General features: G+C 41.8%; 1 protein-coding gene across 1 annotated transcript in view; it reads left to right on the top strand.

Annotated features, from left to right (window-relative positions):
* LOC147668224 (receptor-type tyrosine-protein phosphatase N2-like) overlaps positions 1-18,070 on the top strand; it is a 945,343-nt gene that overhangs the window by 645,914 nt on the left and 281,359 nt on the right. Inside the window, exon 5 of the mRNA XM_086948690.1 lies at positions 17,837-17,954. Within this exon, the coding sequence (XP_086804816.1) occupies positions 17,837-17,954 (118 nt within the window). The remainder of the gene's footprint in view (positions 1-17,836; positions 17,955-18,070) is intronic.

The raw sequence follows: 18,070 nt of genomic DNA, 5'->3' as shown, positions 1-18,070 counted from the left end.
GCAGAACTGCCTGAGTTGACCTACTTTGTAATCACTTAACATTTCAATATCAAACTCCAGTTCTGCAACATCACTTGCTGGTTTACCATTCTGAGACATGATGCTTGGATTCTTTCAGGGTTATGATCAAAAATAGAACCAAAAATAAAAAATGTAGTATGCGGTGGCGTAGTGGTCTGCACTCACTAGTGATGTACACCAATTACTGTGGGTCAAGTACAAATACAAGTTCAAATCCCACCGCCTGACCACCAATGTTAGAACTGGGGGTCTCTAGTTGGCAGAGGTAGGTACCACTGTCCAAATAGGGACCCTTGCTTCTAGTCAGGACAAGGAGATAACCCTCTCAGATAACCCCTGCTCGCCCTCAAGGTAGCTTGGCCTGAGCAGTCTAGGCTAACCAGAGGCAATGCGTTAAGTATTTGTACCAACACTCACAGTAACACAGTGAAAACACCACAAACTGATTCCACAACAGTTTAGGAAAATAAAGATATTTATTCTAAACTACACAAGACCAAAACGGCAAAAATCCAACATACACAGTTCAAGGTTACGGTTTCAAATGAGTTCTTCAGGTTGTAATCAAAGTTCTTTAAGTTGCGTTAAAATAATCCACAGATGCGGGAAAAGTTCACAGTTGCGTCACGTTTACTCACAGTACCTTTTAGATGCAACAAAGTTCCACAAGCAGGAAGCTGGTGCGGTGGAAACAAGCGATGCGTTACTCCTGAGACCCTGGGGAGGCGATGCGACAGCCCCGCTGCAGCAGCGGGCGTGTGGCGACGAATCCGATCTGTATGGGGAGGAAGGCAGCTTGCGTGGATTCCGGTGCGTAGGTTCCGTGGGAAGTCTGTTCTTGCAAAGGCACGATGCGATGATCTCGTAGGGGCTGCGACGATCTCCGGGGCGACGATGCGCGGTCCAGCGGTGATCCTCTCTCTCGCAGCTCCTCGATGCGATGGTTCTGCGACGATGCTCGCAGCGACGTGATGCGGTCCGCAAGCAAGCGGTGCGGCGATCTCACCCAGCGACGACAGGCTCTGCGACGACACTCGCAGCGATGTTCGATTCTCCCGCACCGGTCTGGTGCGTCTCGCAAACGAAGGGTGCGACGGCTCCGGCAGCGATGTCAGGCGCTGCGCCGATCTCGACCTTCGTAGCGGCGGGAAACTTCTCGCACTGTCGGGGATGCGCTCCGCAAGCGAGCGATGCGACACTTTTCAGATTCAAAAAGTCTCTCAAGCTTAGTTTCAAGCTTCCCAGCTCAGGATCAACTTCCAGAGGCCCCACAACTGGATCAAGCACTCTAGGAAGGACAGAACTCTCTCAGCAGAGTTCAGGGAGACTGGGGGTGAAGTCCTTTTGTTCCTGGGACTTCAAAAACAGGGAGCCAGCTCTTCTCAGGCCCTTGGAGATTCCTTACAAGACAGGGGACACAGCTCACAGCAAAGTCCTTCCCCTCTCCTTGGCAGCAAAGCAACAGCAGGTCAGTCCAGCAGAGCAACAGCAGGACAGTCTTCCTTCTTCAGAGTCAGCTTTCTCCTTGGCAGAGGTTCCTTCTTGATTTCCAGGATGATCTAATTTTCTGTTGTCAGGGGTCCTGTACTTATACCCCTAAAGTCTTTGTTCTCTCAGTGCATGTGGGCCCTGAGCCCGGTCTGAACCAGTTCTGGGTGGATCCTGAGCACTTTGTTTTGCTGGCTGCATCTTTCCTTTCAGAGCGAGGGGCAGAGTCCTCAGCCGCCCAGCAGGAGGTGGAGCCAGCATTGTGGCAGGCAGGCACAGCCCTATTCAGCCCAGGTGCTGACCCCTCCCACCACTCAGGTAGCAATTGCTCCACTCAGCCTAGTGCTGACTCATCCAGCCTCTGGGGGAATTCCCCAGCCCCTGTCACTCACAAACCAGACAGTCAATACACAAACAGGCCCAGGCACACAGAAGGGTCAGACAAGAGAACAGCAACTTTCTAAAAGTGCTGTTCTCAAACACAGGATTTAAAAACCACCTTTCCTAAAAGATGTATTATTAAATTCTGAGTTCAGGGATACCAGATACTTATGTCCTATCTTTTTCCTATGGGAAGAAATGCCGTTAACCACTGTAGCCAGCATCCCCCATGTTAACCTATGGAGCAAGATAGCCTTACAATAGTGAAAAACGAAAATGGCTGTGATTCACTACCAGAGCATGGTACCTGCACTAGTACATGCTCTACCTTTCACATACACTGCACCCTGCCCAGGGGGGTACCTTGGGCCTCCCATAGGGGTGACTGATGTGCATGAAAAGGGAAGGGTTAGGCCTGGTCAGTGGGGACACTGACCAGGAGGACATGGCAGTTCTAAACTGCCCATAGGCGCTGCAGTGGCAGGCCTGAGACACCATTTTAGAGCTACTCCTGTGGGTGGCACAATCAGTGCTGCAGGCCCACTAGTAGCATTTGTCATCACCAGCCCTGGCACACCCAGTGCACTTTACTAGGGACTTCATGGTGATACAAATATGCCAAACATGTATATCCAGTCAGAATAACAATTTACATAGAGAGCATATGCACTTTAGCACTGACCAGCAGTGGTAAAGTGCGCAGAGTCCTATTGCCAACAACCACGGGTCAGGAAAAATAAGGGAGGAAGAAGCAAAAAGTTTGGGGATGACCCTGCAAAAAGGGCCAGTTCCAACACCGACTATGCCTAAAGATGGGCTTGACCTCTTCACAGACTGTGTGATAAAAGATTTGAAAGATCTGTCGATGCGCAGCTCCAGTGAATTCTTCAAAAAGTACCAAAACAAAGACTGTGAATATAATAAGCTAATGGAGAAAATCAAAGCTAGATCAGACATTGTGATCAGGTGGTCAGACAAAGGGGGAAATATTGTGCTCTGGCCTTTGGAAATGTACAACAAGGAAGCCATGTCACAATTGCAAGACCAGGAGTGCTACTCCAGGATCACTCCTTCACACATTGTTGGGATACAAGAAAAATACACAAATGCACTGTATAAATGGAAAAGCACTGGACTCCTTAGCAAACAGGAGTTCGAATTTCTGAAAACAGACTACCCAGTGTCCTCACAGTTGTACCTTATCCCCAAGATACACAAGAATGAGAAAGTGCCGCCAGGAAGACCCATAATTGCAGCAATTGGTGGCCTGTTTGAAAACTCTAGCATCTTCATTGACTATTTCCTACAACCCTTTGTATCTAAACTTCCGGCATACATTAAAGACAATGGAGATTTTCTGCGTAAAATCTACGATGTGAAATGGGAAACTGACTATGTATTCATGACCTTAGATGTGCAGTCATTATATACCAGTATTAGACATCACGACGGGCTACAAGCCGTCGGCCATTTTCTGGGGCAGAGACCTATAACATTGTATAACCATACTAAAATGTTATTAGAAATGACAGAATGGTGTTTGTCCAATAATATGTTTCTCTTCAATAGACTCCACTACAAACAACTTCAAGGTTCAGCTATGGGTACCTGTTTCTCTCCCAGCTATGCAAACCTTCACATGGGCTGGTGGGAGGAACAGGTACTAGGAGTCAAACATGCTGCCACATTGACTAAAAATGTAGTCATGTACAAACGCTACATTGACGACATTTTTGTAATATGGCAAGGATCTAAAGAAGAGGCTGAACTATTTGCAGAACAAATTAATGACATTGCATTGAATCTTAAATTCACATGTACCACTAACACCACCTCCATACAATTCTTGGATCTTGAACTCTACATTGAGCACAACAAAATCCAAACAAGAACGTACCGTAAACCTACCGCGGGAAACTCAGTGCTTCATGCACAAAGTTTTCATCCGCATAACCTCAAGGAATCTATCCCATATGCAGAGTGCCTACGCATGACCAGAAATTGTAGTACTAAAACAGGGCTTACTGAGGCCAAAGAAAACCTGTTTGCCAGATTGGAAAAAAGAGGGTACAGCTATAAAACTTGTAAAAAGGCAGATATGAAATGCAGAAAACTTAACAGAAAGGACCTATTGTTTACTCAGAAACAAGTCCCTGTCACGCAAACACCTGTTAAAGATCCCCCGAGACTTATCACAGGGTTTAATGCCTACCACACCCAAGTTAGGAAAATACTGACTAAACACTGGTCTTTGGTCAGAAATGATCCTACTATTGGAGAAATGTGTGAGAATAGACCCTCCATTGCATACAGGAAGGCCAAATCCATGAGAAATCATCTAGTCTGCAATGCCCCAATCCTCAAAAAAACTGTGGATTGGCTAACTAACCAAAAGGGTTTCAAAAAATGCTCTAAATGCAAGGCTTGTAGGCATGGCATGAACACCACCAAAGTGGAGATACCTTTCAGACTTAAACCATACTCTATCCGAGACAAATACACCTGCAAAACGGACTATGCAGTTTACGTTTTGGTCTGCATTTGCGGCAAATGGTACGTGGGGAGTACTATCCACCCAGTCCATCTGAGAGTTCTCCAACACCTCCGAGCGGTGACAAATGATGACCCGGCCTACCCTGTGGCCAGACACATCAACTTGGTCCATGCAGGTGACATTGAAGCACTGTCATACTTTGTCATTGACAGTGTCCCCAAAAACATTAGGGGAGGAAACCGTCTCCTAACCCTTAGGAGACTAGAATCGAGGTACATAATCCTCCTTAACTTTAAAATACCCAATGTCCTGAACGCAGATGAAGCGCTCAGTGTACATCTGTAAAGTCACAGCCTGGTGTAGTAATATGATGCCTAACCTTAACCTATGGGTTTCTTTCCCCCTTTCCCTTCCAAGAAACATCTACTGTTCATCTTTTAAATCACACCACATTGTATATATGAGCACATTTTCAGACCCCAGACTCTGAGATTATTTGTTGGTAGCTTAGCGAGTGTTAATAGGCATGTCGTCCATAAGGTCAGCATTTAAGTTGTTATGTCCTCTACTGTCTATTCAAATTTGTGAGGTAAATTAATCTCGGTAATTGTGTGGGAGCAATTAATGTATTTTGCATGTTTATACAAGGCCTTAGGCTTATACAGAAAGTTTATGTGGGCTAAAACAAGTGAATTCAGTACGGATTAATTTTAGCTACATGACCACTAGCTTGTTTTACTCTGTATCATTTATGTACACATCGCCTTTCCACTGGGAGAAGATGTACCTTTAAGTACATGCATTAGCGGTAAAAAATGCCGAGCACCAAACAATGCCCGTGCCATACACGTGGGTGGGGTGCTCCACTGCACGCAGAACACACTAATGTCCCCCCCACATGTCTATACTGATATCGCAGAGTAAATAACACAATTTCCTTATCATCCCCACATACCACACCGACAAGAGCCAAACAGTCACTGAACTTGTAATGGGTTTCCCTCGCATAAGCGAACGACATGCCTTGCATACTTCGTTCCAGCGCGCTAGTTAAACATTGACTTTAAAAGTCACATTAAGACGACACACTGTCTTGGCGAAATACACCGCAACGGATAAGCAATACATATTTTTCTTTGCGCGCAAACCGTAAGATCTACTTAATACGCTTAACACACAGGATACGTACTGGGCACAACACACCGTCACAAACATCTAGTACCGTACTGCACTTGCCAAACGCGCTGCTCGAATGAAGGAATCACTAGGCTGTTGCCACAGCGAGGATTCTATAGTAACAAGCATAACGTGAAAGGGAGGATGACGTTACACAGGAATGTGCATGCTCTAGGAACTCTTCTATGTCTGCCAAAACCGAGCGCTGCCAATGTAACCAAGGCAACGAGGCGAGAAATATGTAAAACAAGCTGTATACTACCATGAAATAAGAGTCAAACACACATGATGTAATGGAGTGTCACAGGGGTATAAATTTGAGCACAATCTGCAGAGATGTTGTGAACAAGGCGGGTGCTTACCGCCGAAACGCGTCAAGCAGCCAATAAGTGATTAAAACTTATTTGGAATTCAAAATTTCACGGAGTCAGTGCCTTTCTTGTATGGTGAAGTTTGGAGTGTTCCTGATATATATATATATATATATATATATATATATATATATATATATATATATATATATATATATATATATATATATATATATATATATATATATATATATATATATATATATATATCTGGAACTTTGAGATTCAGCACAAGCCAACAGGTAGCCAAACAACGAAACGGACCCTTGTAGGTTGGTTTAAACGCTTTTTATTCTGTTCTGTGCACCCTCTCGATCGCCATGACGCGTTTCGGGCCCTGGAGCCCTTGATCACATGACATGGTCAAATTACACCCAGTGATTTGTAGTGCTGGACTAGTCACATGGTTCCAAGCAGGCAGCTTGCGTAAGGTGTCCGTCTGGGTGGGGTTCCTGAAATGAATGTATGTATGTATGAATATATATATATATATATATATATATATATATATATATATATATATATATATATATATATATATATATATATGTGTGTGCGTGTGTGAATGTGATCAAGGGCTCCTGAAGCCCGAAGAACGTAAATAAAATCATACCTTGCCTGAAGTTGCTATATATATATATATATATATATATATATATATATATATATATATATATATATATATATACATTATATATATCGCCTCCGTTTTGTTCCGAATTACAGGCTTCCAGGTGCTCTGAGGCGGTGCACGCGAAGCGCGGCAGGACCCAGCCGCGTTTTAAATTGATTCTTTTTTCCCCTCGGGGAGTTTTTTTCTTCATGCACTCTCGGGTTTCTAAATTACACCACACATTTTTTCGCAGATTTGTTCGGTTTATTTCATCTTATAGCAGCAAGCCAGCAACACCTTACGCGTTTCGATCTCTACGGAGACCTTGCCCACAGGAAAACCAAATCAGCATTTTTTTACACAAATTTAAATAAAGTGCATCCACATTACTCTTACATCACTTCCTGTTGATTACACAGGGCTTCTGGGACATGCAGTTTTTGTATAAAGAAACGTTTCTTTCACATTTTAGTATACTGCATTATCAAATATATATGCAATTTGTCTCACAGTTCGTGATTCTGCCCTCCAGTGGGTAAATTAAATTTTTTTGTTATAAATCACATATTCCTGGTCAAACTTTCTGACCTATTTCAATTTCTCATTATAAAACTTATTCAAAAGTTCCCAATAGTTTCAATTTTTGTCACTTCATTAATGCCCTCCAGTGGGTTTATAAAGCTTTATAATACCATATCAATTGGCAGAATCCTCCTTGTGCAATATCATACATTTAGATTCAGTTATTACATATATACTGTTCAAATTACGTGTCCTGCAATGTAATGAGAAACAAACAAAAGAAATTTGTGAAACATGCTAGTGCAACGAATATTTCATGTGATCGTGCAAATTTAAAATCGTCTAAAGAGAGGTAGATTTCGTGCTCATTATTTGTTCGGTTTATCAGTTCTTAATTTCAAGTGTCTAAAGATGGCAATGTAGTTCTTCGTCCTGGTTATGCCCATGAGGGCTCAAAGTTCGAAAGCTCATGATGTGCTTTGATTCCTTCTGTCTCATTATTTTTTCGCGATCACCTCCTCTTTGATTTGGCCCAACACTCTCAATTCCATAAAATGTAAGTTCTTTCCAGTTACCATTGTGTTCCTTTTCCATGTGCTTGGCCATTGCGTTGCTTCTATCTGTGTTAATCGTGGCCCGGACATGCTCCAAAATGCGTACCTTTAGTTCTTTTTTGGTGCTGCCAATGTATTTCAAGGAACATGGGCACTCCAAAACATAAATAACAAATTGAGTTTTACAGTTAATCAGTTGTTCAATTTTCCATTTCTTTTTGTTAGCCATGTCAAGTTCTTTGATATTTTTGGCAATACAACAGACTTTGCAACCAGAGCATTTATAAAATCCCTTTGGTTTGTACCAAGCTTCCGGTTTTTTCTGATCTTGAAAATGACTGTAAATTAGTTTGTCTTTTAAGTTTTTAGCCCTTCGATAGGTAACATTGGGATGATCTCCCACAATTTCTGATATTTTAGGATCCATGTGCAGGATATGCCAATTTTTTCTAAGAATTTTGATTATGGATTGGTTGGCTGTTGAGTGAGTTGTAATAAATCAAATCTTTTGGTCCTCAGTATTTGATGTTTGTTTTTCTTTCAACAGATCAATTCTTTTTACATTAGAGGAGCGATTTAGGGCAGTTTGAATCGTCGCAGGATTATATTTGCGTTTTTCAAATCTTTTGCTGGCTAGTTTTTTATTGATGTTCCAATTGTCTTCTTTCGAGCAGATTCTTTTTATTCTTAAAAATTCTCCATATGGAATATTTTGAATTAAGCTGGATTGATGAAAACTTTGAGCATGTAAAACAGCATTAGTCGCGATGCTTTTGCGGTGCAATGTTGTATGTATTTCATTGTTTTCAATAAAGATTTCAGTATCCAGAAAAATCACTCTTGAATCACTGATTGTATATGTGAATTTCAGACCAAAATTTGAGTTGTTTAGTATTTTGAAATAAGTATCAAATTCTTCATTTGTTCCATCCCAAATCAACAATAAATCATATATATATCTTAACCATGCTATGGTTTTTGATACTGCCTCATCATTTTCACATTTCAAAGCCCATGTTTTCTCCCATTGTCCCATTGTGAGGCATGCATATGATGGACTAAAAGAAAAGCCCATCGCTGTGCCTTTAGATTGGCGATAGATTTCTTTCCCAAACATAAATACATTTTGCTCCAAACACATTGAGATCATTTGTAGAAGCATATCATTGTGGTCTGCAAATTGAATATTTCTGTCCATTATGAAGGATTTACATGCTTCCAAGCCAATTTTGTTTTGAATATTCAAGTACAGAGATATGACATCCATAGTGATTAACTTGTAGGAGGATTGCCATGGAGTGTCTTGCAATTTTCTCAACAGGTCTCCAGTGTCTTTAATGTACGATGTTCATTCCTTTACGTACGGTAGCAAAAAAATATCAAGGTAGTTTGCCATTGGTTCCAATAGGGCTCGTTTAGCCGAAATTATCGGCCTCCCCGGTGGTTTCCTGTGGTGCTTATGGATTTTGGGCAGGAAGTATATGGTGACCATTTTTGGGTGAGCTGTCTGAAGATATTTGTATTCATCACTGTCTATTAGATTTTGTTTGAACCAATTGTCTAGTTTTTGATCCAGTTCTTCTTTTAGCTTTGGCAGAGGATTCATTTTCAATTTTTCATAATATTCCTTATTTCGAAGTTGGGAATGTGCTTCTCGCATGTGTGATTCCTTATCCAGAACGATCACATTTCCACCCATATCAGCCATTTTAATTTCAATGGTGTCATCTTTTTTTAAATTGTTCAAAGCTTGACGTTCTTCCCTTGTTAGATTGTCTTTTTTGTGTGGGACTTTGAGTTGGTAAAGACCCTTCACTACGCATTTGTGAAAAAAGTCTATTTTGTTTCCCGGGGGGAGTTGCAAATAGAATTTCGATTGTGGTTTCATATTAGAGATTCCTGCTCCCAATTGTACACAGTAAGCTTGTACTTCTCTGCCACTGTGTTGTGGGTCCTGACTCAATTCCATTAGATTGACAAAATGTTCCGCATCCTGTATTGGTATTTCAATTGTTGGTTGAGGTATATTTCTTCTGTAATTAGCCATATTGGGTTTGTCCACGAATAATTTTGCCAGTTTTATCTTTCTGATAAATTTATATAGGTCTACGCGTGTTTCTGCCAAGTTCATTGCACTCGTAGGACAGAAATTCATGCCTCGTTTTAGCAGATTAAGTTCCAAGTCACTAAGGTTGTTTGAGGATATGTTGATTACTTGCAATTCTTGATTTTCAATTGCTACGTTATGATCTTCATTTAATGGTTCCATTTCTTCCACATGTTCCTTGTCATGGTTCCTATGCGGTTTGCGCCAGTATTTTGTGCCGTACTTCCGCTTGCCTCTTCTGGTTTGTTTTGAGGCACATTGCCGCGTCCTCTTCCCCGTCCTCTTTGATTCTGAGTTTTTGAAGTTCCCATTGTTTTTTCCCAATTCTTTTGATGGAATGCTAATTTCATTTTGTCTAAAAAAGAAACTCTTGCTCTAGCTTCTCTTTGTTCTTCTTCTCCTCCACTGACACTTGGCTCTGTTGATGCAAGTGAGGATAATGAGGACATGCTTCCCATGGTCATCATATTTCCAGGTTCATTTTGTCTGAATTTTTCATATTTCCTGGCATATGTGAAGATACGGCCCTCCTCGTAATCCTCTTTATCACGTTGGAACTTAGATTGTTTCCTCAAGCGTACACTTTCCTCATGTTTTTCAATATATTGTTCAAGATCTTCCTTGAGTTTTTTCATTTCTGGGTTCAAATCCAATGAGGCCAATTCTTTTTCCATTTCCTTTAATTGTTTTGTCGTCTTTTTCAATGCAATCTCTATATGTTTCACTAAGATCTCCATTAAGCCTAAAGATGAATTTAGGATAAATTCGCCCCATTCACTTAGTAGTTTGTTGCTTGTGTCTTGATGGCTGGGCATCAAGCTGATACGTAGGCCTCGAGGCACCCGCTTGACTTCCAAATATTTCTTTAAGGCTGCTACTTCCCACCATGTATTAATTTCTTTTTTGGATAGTTTTTCCCACGTGCGAAGTTTGTTTTTTAAGTCTGTTTTTCGAACAGCACCACTTGCTCCAGTGGCTGTTATTTCTTCCTCAAAACATGTCTGAATAAGAGGACTTCTTGATACCTCCCTTTTATCCATGATGAGCTGGCACTTGATTGTTTAAGCTGTATCCAATTTGAACCCTTTTTGACTTATGTTTCTGCTTTTTGGCTTTTGTAACTTAAATTGGTACCCGACTCCACTTGTGTCGATTGTGAACCAAAGAGGTTCCCTTTCGTGATTCAATCTTCCAGGAAAAGGTTCCTCGAATTTTTCTTTCACTCGCAATTTTAAATTGTATGACACACGTTATTAGAGACCAACCGACCCTTGTGCAAGTGCACCTTCAAAATGTTGCACTGTTTTTAAAGTACGAAGGAAAATTACGTGGAAGGAATAGAGGAAACTAACCGGCACAGGTTGGAAACGGGAGGCAGCGGTTCCGGAGGGAGCATGTTAACCGGAGTACCCTGGAGCTGGTAAGCGACCACGTAATTTTCCTTCATACTTTAAAAACAGTGCAACATTTTGAAGGTGCACATGAAATGAACCAATCAGGTGTAGCCCAATTTTATCATGTTTTTGGAAGAGAGCACAGGCACTTTAGAATTGGTTATCAGTGGTAAAGTGCACGGAGTCCTTAAAACCAACAAACATGGGTTCATCAAAGGAAGGGAGTGAAGGCAAAACGTTTTAGTTGACCCTGCAGAATGGGCCAGGTCCAACAAGGGATATCCAATTACCTTCCGGAGTTCTGGATTGATGGGGATTCTTTGGTGAACACTGAGAATCTCTTATTAAAGGAGAATTACAGGGGACAAATATAATTCTAAATCAGATTCCCCAGGTAAATTTCCATTCCTCTCTGCAGTTTCCCCAATAGATTTACAAAATCTCTGAGGGAAGTACAACAGATCCATAGTGTTTCAACTAACTCTGTAATTACAAATGGGGCTCATAACTCAAATGCAGGACCATTCAAGAAATTTTGAGGCACTTGCAATCATGCCCCCTGCACTTGTAATCATGCCCCCCTGCACTCATAATCATGCCCCGTGTAGCATGTGTGCTTGTCAATAGAGCTATCCAAGAAGATATAGACATCACTTATGGAGATCAATGCTTGATGGAGTTTGGAATCTCCAGTATGAATAATTGCTTAACCAATACAGTGTAAAAGGGTTTGTGCCACTAAAAATTGTTGCTGCATGTACTGTGGAGTAATAAAGTGTTATAATTCAGCATTATTAAAATCTCAGTAATTGTAGTGAGTTGTTTGTGGACTATCCAGCTTTATTTTTTCAGTTTTACAACAAAGTGGATGAACTAATTTTAGAGGCGTGCATGCCAACAAATTAATAGGGAGAGCCGAGTGAAGGGTCTGGCTTGGCTGTAAGAGCCAATGCATGCATCAAGCCTTAAATGTTGCAAGGTGTTCGTGCATCATGTAAAAATATGTTAACCCCTGTTCAAAAATGTTTTAAAGTATTTATTTAACACATAGAAGCATTTCACCTTAGTGCATCAGATTACATTACGACATAGTCAGGTTTTTATTAACAGTGGTAGTAATAAATATGAATTTCGAAACATTTTTACCCCTGTGCCCCCAGCCGGAGGACAATTTCATTAAAGAACTAAAAGCCAAGTCAGTTGTCATGTAAACCCTAAATGCGGTGTATATTATTATTGTAGATAGAGGAACATTGTGGTTTATAAAATCAAATATAAGGTTTTTGTATAGCACACATACTGAGCTCACCTACTTGATGATCATGCCCACATGTATGATAATGAAGAAGAAGGGGGCTCAGTAAGATTACATATTTGCTTAGAATCCAGATTAATTTGAGCAGGTGGCTTCTGGTACTCAGCACCTGTACTTAATTGCCAGCACCAGCTCGAATGACAGTTCCCCACATGGTGGCGCTGTCTGAATTTTATCCCTTGTAGGAATGCAATGGTGAGAAGTTGTGTTGGTGTTGTCATTGGCAGCACTGACAGAGGCAATGGGTGGTGCAGGTTGCCGTGGCCTCCTGTGAAGGGCCCTGGCACTTACGTTTTTACAAATTAAGTACTGCTCGGATCACACAATTTGCAAACAGTGTAGTAGTGATTGAATTGTGTTTTCTCGTTTCACATTGTGCAATCAGCCAATAGATGGAAAAAAAATTCTGTCTCCAGTTATACATCAAAGGTAAATGCTTTATTTTCAATTATTGGTGTATGAGGTCAGAGCATAGTGGCAGGTAGAAGCCACATGAAAGCTCGCCCCGTTTTAGGGCTTGGCGATCCAAGAAGAACTCGAGCTGAGCTACACCCCGGTTTCCGGTTCGAGCTTTTAGTACCTCACTCAATTTATTTGCACATAAAGGTTAACCTGGAGACTAGTCAAGCCACTGTTAAGAGCAAATCGAGAGAAAAGAGCACTGATTCATATCTCAAATTCATACAGGGACGCGCTTGTCTAAATGGAATCTAGGCCCATACATTTCAGAAGATTTGTCCATCTCTGAGTTAGCACCTTCCTTGTTTACCCCGAGGCGATAAGAGGAAAACAGCACTGTACACACAGTAATTCTCATTACAAAGGGAACACAAAGGGCCAGATTTACTAAATTCTCAAGCAGTGCAGCAGCCACAAAAGCTGCTCTGCGTAGCGCGAGAAGGAGAGAGTGCCATATCTACAGAGATATGGCTCTCTCCGCCCCTCTCCCTAATCTTGGGCACATAATTTTGCTGTTGTGTGCCATGTACACACCTTTAGTGTTACAGCAAACAAATGATGGACGGAATGCTGACAATGCAAACATTCATTAAATCCATCGTTCTTTTGCCTATGTGTGGGTGTACTTGTAAAGTGCACTGTGACTTCAAGGAGTTTCCTGGCGCTGAAGACCGCTGGGGAACCCGTCCTGGTTTTCCCTGTGAGATGGTCCCTTTCTGGGTATCTCCAAGGTGAAACCAGGCATCCCCGGCATCTGTGGGGGGCCGTTGTAGAGATAAGGCAAGCTAATGCCCAGAGTTGCCAAGTGTGTTCCCTGGTTAGAGTAAGCCCGAGGCGAGAATTATTGTGTCTGTTTGACCCTAGTCCACAACCCTGCCGCGTCGGGAATTGAACCCTGGTCCCGGGCCGGTCTCTGCTTATGGGTCTGCCACCTCTAACCAGTGAGCCACACCACTCCACTACGCTACACTAGTTTGGACCCAGCCATATGCAAATCAGTCTTGACCCTGTGCCCCATGGGAACAGTCCAGACTGAACTGCCAGACCAGGTCCTCCCTGGACTGGAAACAAGGACCCTGGAACCGGTTGCAGGGTATGTCACCCTTCTTCAGCCAGGCTAGCTTGAATCCAGTGGCACAGTGAGCAAGGGACCCACGTCTGGGCATACCCATCCCACTTAGGGCGAAAAGTGTTAAAGCAAACAAATGATGCACTGAATGCTGACAATGCAAACATTCTCCCCCAGTCAAAAGATATGGGTTAATTCCATTGTTCTTTTGCCCACTACGCCACCCCAGTTTGGATCCAGCCATATGCAAATCAGTCTTGACCCTGTGCCCCATGGGAACAGTCCAGACTGAACAACCAGCCAGGTTCTCCCTGGACCAGACACAAGCATCCTGTTACTGGTTTCAGGGTATGTCACCCTTCTTCAGCCAGGCTAGCTTGAATCCAGTGGTACAGTGAGCAAGGGACCCACGACTGGGCAACCCATCCCACTTAGGGCGAAAAGTGTTACAACAAACAAATGATGGACAGAATGCTGACAATGTAAACATTCTCCCCCAGTCAAAAGATCTGGGTTTAATCCATTGTTCTTTTGCCCACTACACCACCCCAGTTTGGACCCATCCGTATGCAAATCAGTCTTGACCCTGTCCAGTCCGAACTGCCAGGCCAGGTCCTCCCTGGACCGGAAACAAGCATCCTGGCACCGGTTTCAGGATCAAGACTAATTTGCATATGGCTGGGTCCAAAATGGGGTGGTGTAGTGGGCAAAAGAAGGGTGGATTTAACCCAGATCTTTTGACTGGTGGAGAATGTTTGCATTGTCAGCATTCCGTCCATCATTTGTTTGCTGAGGCACACACCTTTAGGCCATAGTGCAAGAGTCTGTGCGCTAGTCTAGCATTGGATTTGTACTAGGCTACCCTTCCTGTACAAAATACTATGCACAGCCTTAATTTTAAACTTTTCCTTCTTTTTATATGTGCTGTACAGTGCAGCACACATGCAAAGTCAGAAAAGAAAGGAGAAATAAAAACAGTTCTCCCTTCATGGCCTCCTTTCAATGTGGTTAATTTTAGGCGCAAAACACTCTTTACTATTGTAAGTAGATAGGATTTCATGTCAAAAGCATAGGTGGTTGCATGGGAACGCCATGTACCACCCAGGTAAGGCCGCCTTCACACTGCTTTGCATTACTTTTAGGCTACTTTAAAAACAAAATAAAATGTTTGTAAATCTACCCCAAAGGGTTAAAAGCTGCACTTCCAAAATTGACTCTTTTTCATTTTGTTTGCAAGCAAACAGCCATATAGTTTTCAAGAAAAATATCATGTTAATGTATTCACGTTTGCAACTTTTTAACTTGTCAACACTTATTGGGTGATTGGCTTCACACTTTATGAACATTTTTGTAAGATGCTTTTAGGCGCTGAGGGCGTTTGGAACATAACTTCTGTAAGTGAGAAGCAGGACTGATAACAGGTGACAAAGAATGTGTTTCGATAAAGGCATATTAAACGGGGATAGACATCTCAAGACGATTTGGTAACTAATTGGTTTTTAAGGTATTTTCTGTTTTGCATGGCAGCCTCTTTTTAGATACGTGGTTATGGCATAAGGAATGTATACCCTCGAACCTCTCCTGCAGTTACAGCAGCCTTTGTTGCTAGGATGATTATTGATTTTGAGCAGATGCACAAAAGACTTGCACAAAACACATAAGGTCCTTTGATTGTGTTCATAACATATTTGCAGGTTCAAGAAAATGCTCACATTTCGTAAGGACATGGCTTCTTCCTTGTTTTAGATACAAATGCAAGCTTAATATAGATTTTTGCCAGTTAGAGAGGGGTATGCTACCTGACTGCATGAACACCAACCACGGCCTATAACCCAGAAAGCATTTACTGTGGACCATTACCATACAACGTGAGATAAGGATGTTATATGTATTTTACTCTACATGTATTTTCAGGATACATGCATGCCAAGCACTATATCAAATGGGATCAAGTTAGAGAGGGGTTGGTTATATTTCATTATACAGGTAGGGATGGGCGGAACGTAATATTCCGCCTGCAAAATTGGCAGTTTCCCTTTAAAGCAGAGTTCTGGCCCTATTACGCCAACCCCCACGTGGTGAAATTTTTCTCCCACCAGGCTCCAAAATATGTGAGCTGGTGAGCGCAAGCGAGAATTGGCATCCCCCAGCACAATTTTCTAAAGTGGGTGGTCGGTGACATTTGCGAGCAGTCGTGACCAGAGGGCCGCCATTCAAGTAGATTTGCTGCTTCTCGAGTTGATTTTCTACTCGAGTTGCAGCAAAATCAACTCGAATGGCCACGCGGTCTTGTGCAACGCATGGTGCCGTTCACGCTACAGTTGCTAAATTGAAGCGCGAGCAGAATGTGATGCATACTTTCTGCCAATTGGCAGAATTCCACTGAATATCGCTGAGTTTTTTTGTAATGCTGCGAGTTTCACCCGCCCCTACATATGGAACGGTATATTCAATCAACAAAAGGTGCTAGTACCTTTTCCAGTAAAAATACATGTGGCCCAAAAGCGCATATTTTTTAGAGAAAGCCTAATGATAAACAGCCGTTCACATATTTATTACTACAGGGTAAAGGTCAAAATCTGTTTTGTTACCATAGTACAGTGACTTGGGAAACCACTGCTTAGTGTTAGAATGATTGTTATTATGACTTGACCGTGGAAAGCAAATCTGTGGATAGTTGAAGTGTGGCTCAGTGGTTAGAGGCAGCAGACCCGGAAGCTGAGCTCGGCCTGGGACCAGGGTTCAATTCCCAACACGGCAGTGTCTTGGGTCAATGTCCGCAGACTCGATAATTCTCGCCTCGGTGCCTACTCTAACCTTGGGCTCCACTCTGCAACTCTGGGCAATAGCTTGCTTAATCTTCACAACGGCCCCTTCAACGCTGGGGATGCCTGGTCTCACCTTAGGGGTGCCCTTGAGGGACCATCTCACAGGGAAAGCCAGGACGGATTCCCCAGCGGTATACAGCGCCGGGACACCCCGGTGTGGGTAGCTGTGTGCTTTACAAGTATACCACATTTACATTTACATTTGTCATAGCTATTCAGTGTGATTTTCTCTCAATGTATGGATTTAGCCATTTTATGCTGGTACTGGTTAACTGCCTTTTCTTTATAACTACTACACAGGACAAACCAGAATGGCACAAACCAAATGTACAGATCCTCATAGAGTTAAATGTTTTTTATTACCACTGATGAGGGTGGTGAATGTCATCACGAGCTTTCGGGACATTTCCTTTCATGAGTCAGGGCCCCTTCCTACATTTAACAATATTAAATAGCCTTTAAGTCTCTGCACATGTGCATGAATTTTAGTTATATATAAGTAGTTTTAACAATGGCTGATATGTCTCAATTTTTTACTTCTGCTAAGTTATTCAGAAAAAATATGCATAAATCAGAATTGTTTGACCTTTTTTAGCACAATATTTATTTCCCTCTGAAAGGTGAACTGTTTTCAACAGAAGGTATACCTTAATGCAAGTTTACTTTTTTAGCATCTTAATTAACAATTCCAACAAGGTTGAACTCCGGTTTTTATTTGGCAACTTTCAAATGAATTTCAATGTATTTCAAAAAGCATAATAACTTCAACACCCATAAAAAGTTGGGCATTTTTATTATACACTTCTTTGATTATTTGTTGAAAACCCTTATAGCTTTTATTCAAATAAATTTATTTAAAAAATGGGGGTCAAAGGCGCAAGAGGAATGCAGTTTGAAAATGTTGCAGAGCATTGCAGAGTTCCTTTTCACGCTGAATTTCACAGTTAGAAAATATATGTAAAATTAGTAAACAGTTATAGCACTGAGTTACCACAATTTGTGGTCGCTAATGTAACCTTTTGTTTTTACGCTCCTATTGTACAGGTTTAACTTGGCAGGATGATTATACCCAACGTGTCATTGCCAGCGAACTTTCAAAAATTCATAAACTATACAGTCATCACCCTGACCCTACGTCCTCAGATGCATCCAACTTACCCAGGTACTTTTTGTGTCCTTATGCACTATGATGTTACTTAACAACTCTGTGTAGAACTAACACACATCTCAGAACTAAATACAAAATGTTCATATTGACTAAAGAATGAAAACTCTACT

This window comes from Lissotriton vulgaris, unplaced genomic scaffold (genome assembly GCF_964263255.1).
Source record: "Lissotriton vulgaris unplaced genomic scaffold, aLisVul1.2 SCAFFOLD_469, whole genome shotgun sequence".
Taxonomy (NCBI): Eukaryota; Metazoa; Chordata; class Amphibia; order Caudata; family Salamandridae; genus Lissotriton; species Lissotriton vulgaris.
The sequence above is the reverse complement of the archived record's forward strand: the minus strand, read 5'-3'. Positions and strand labels throughout refer to the sequence as shown.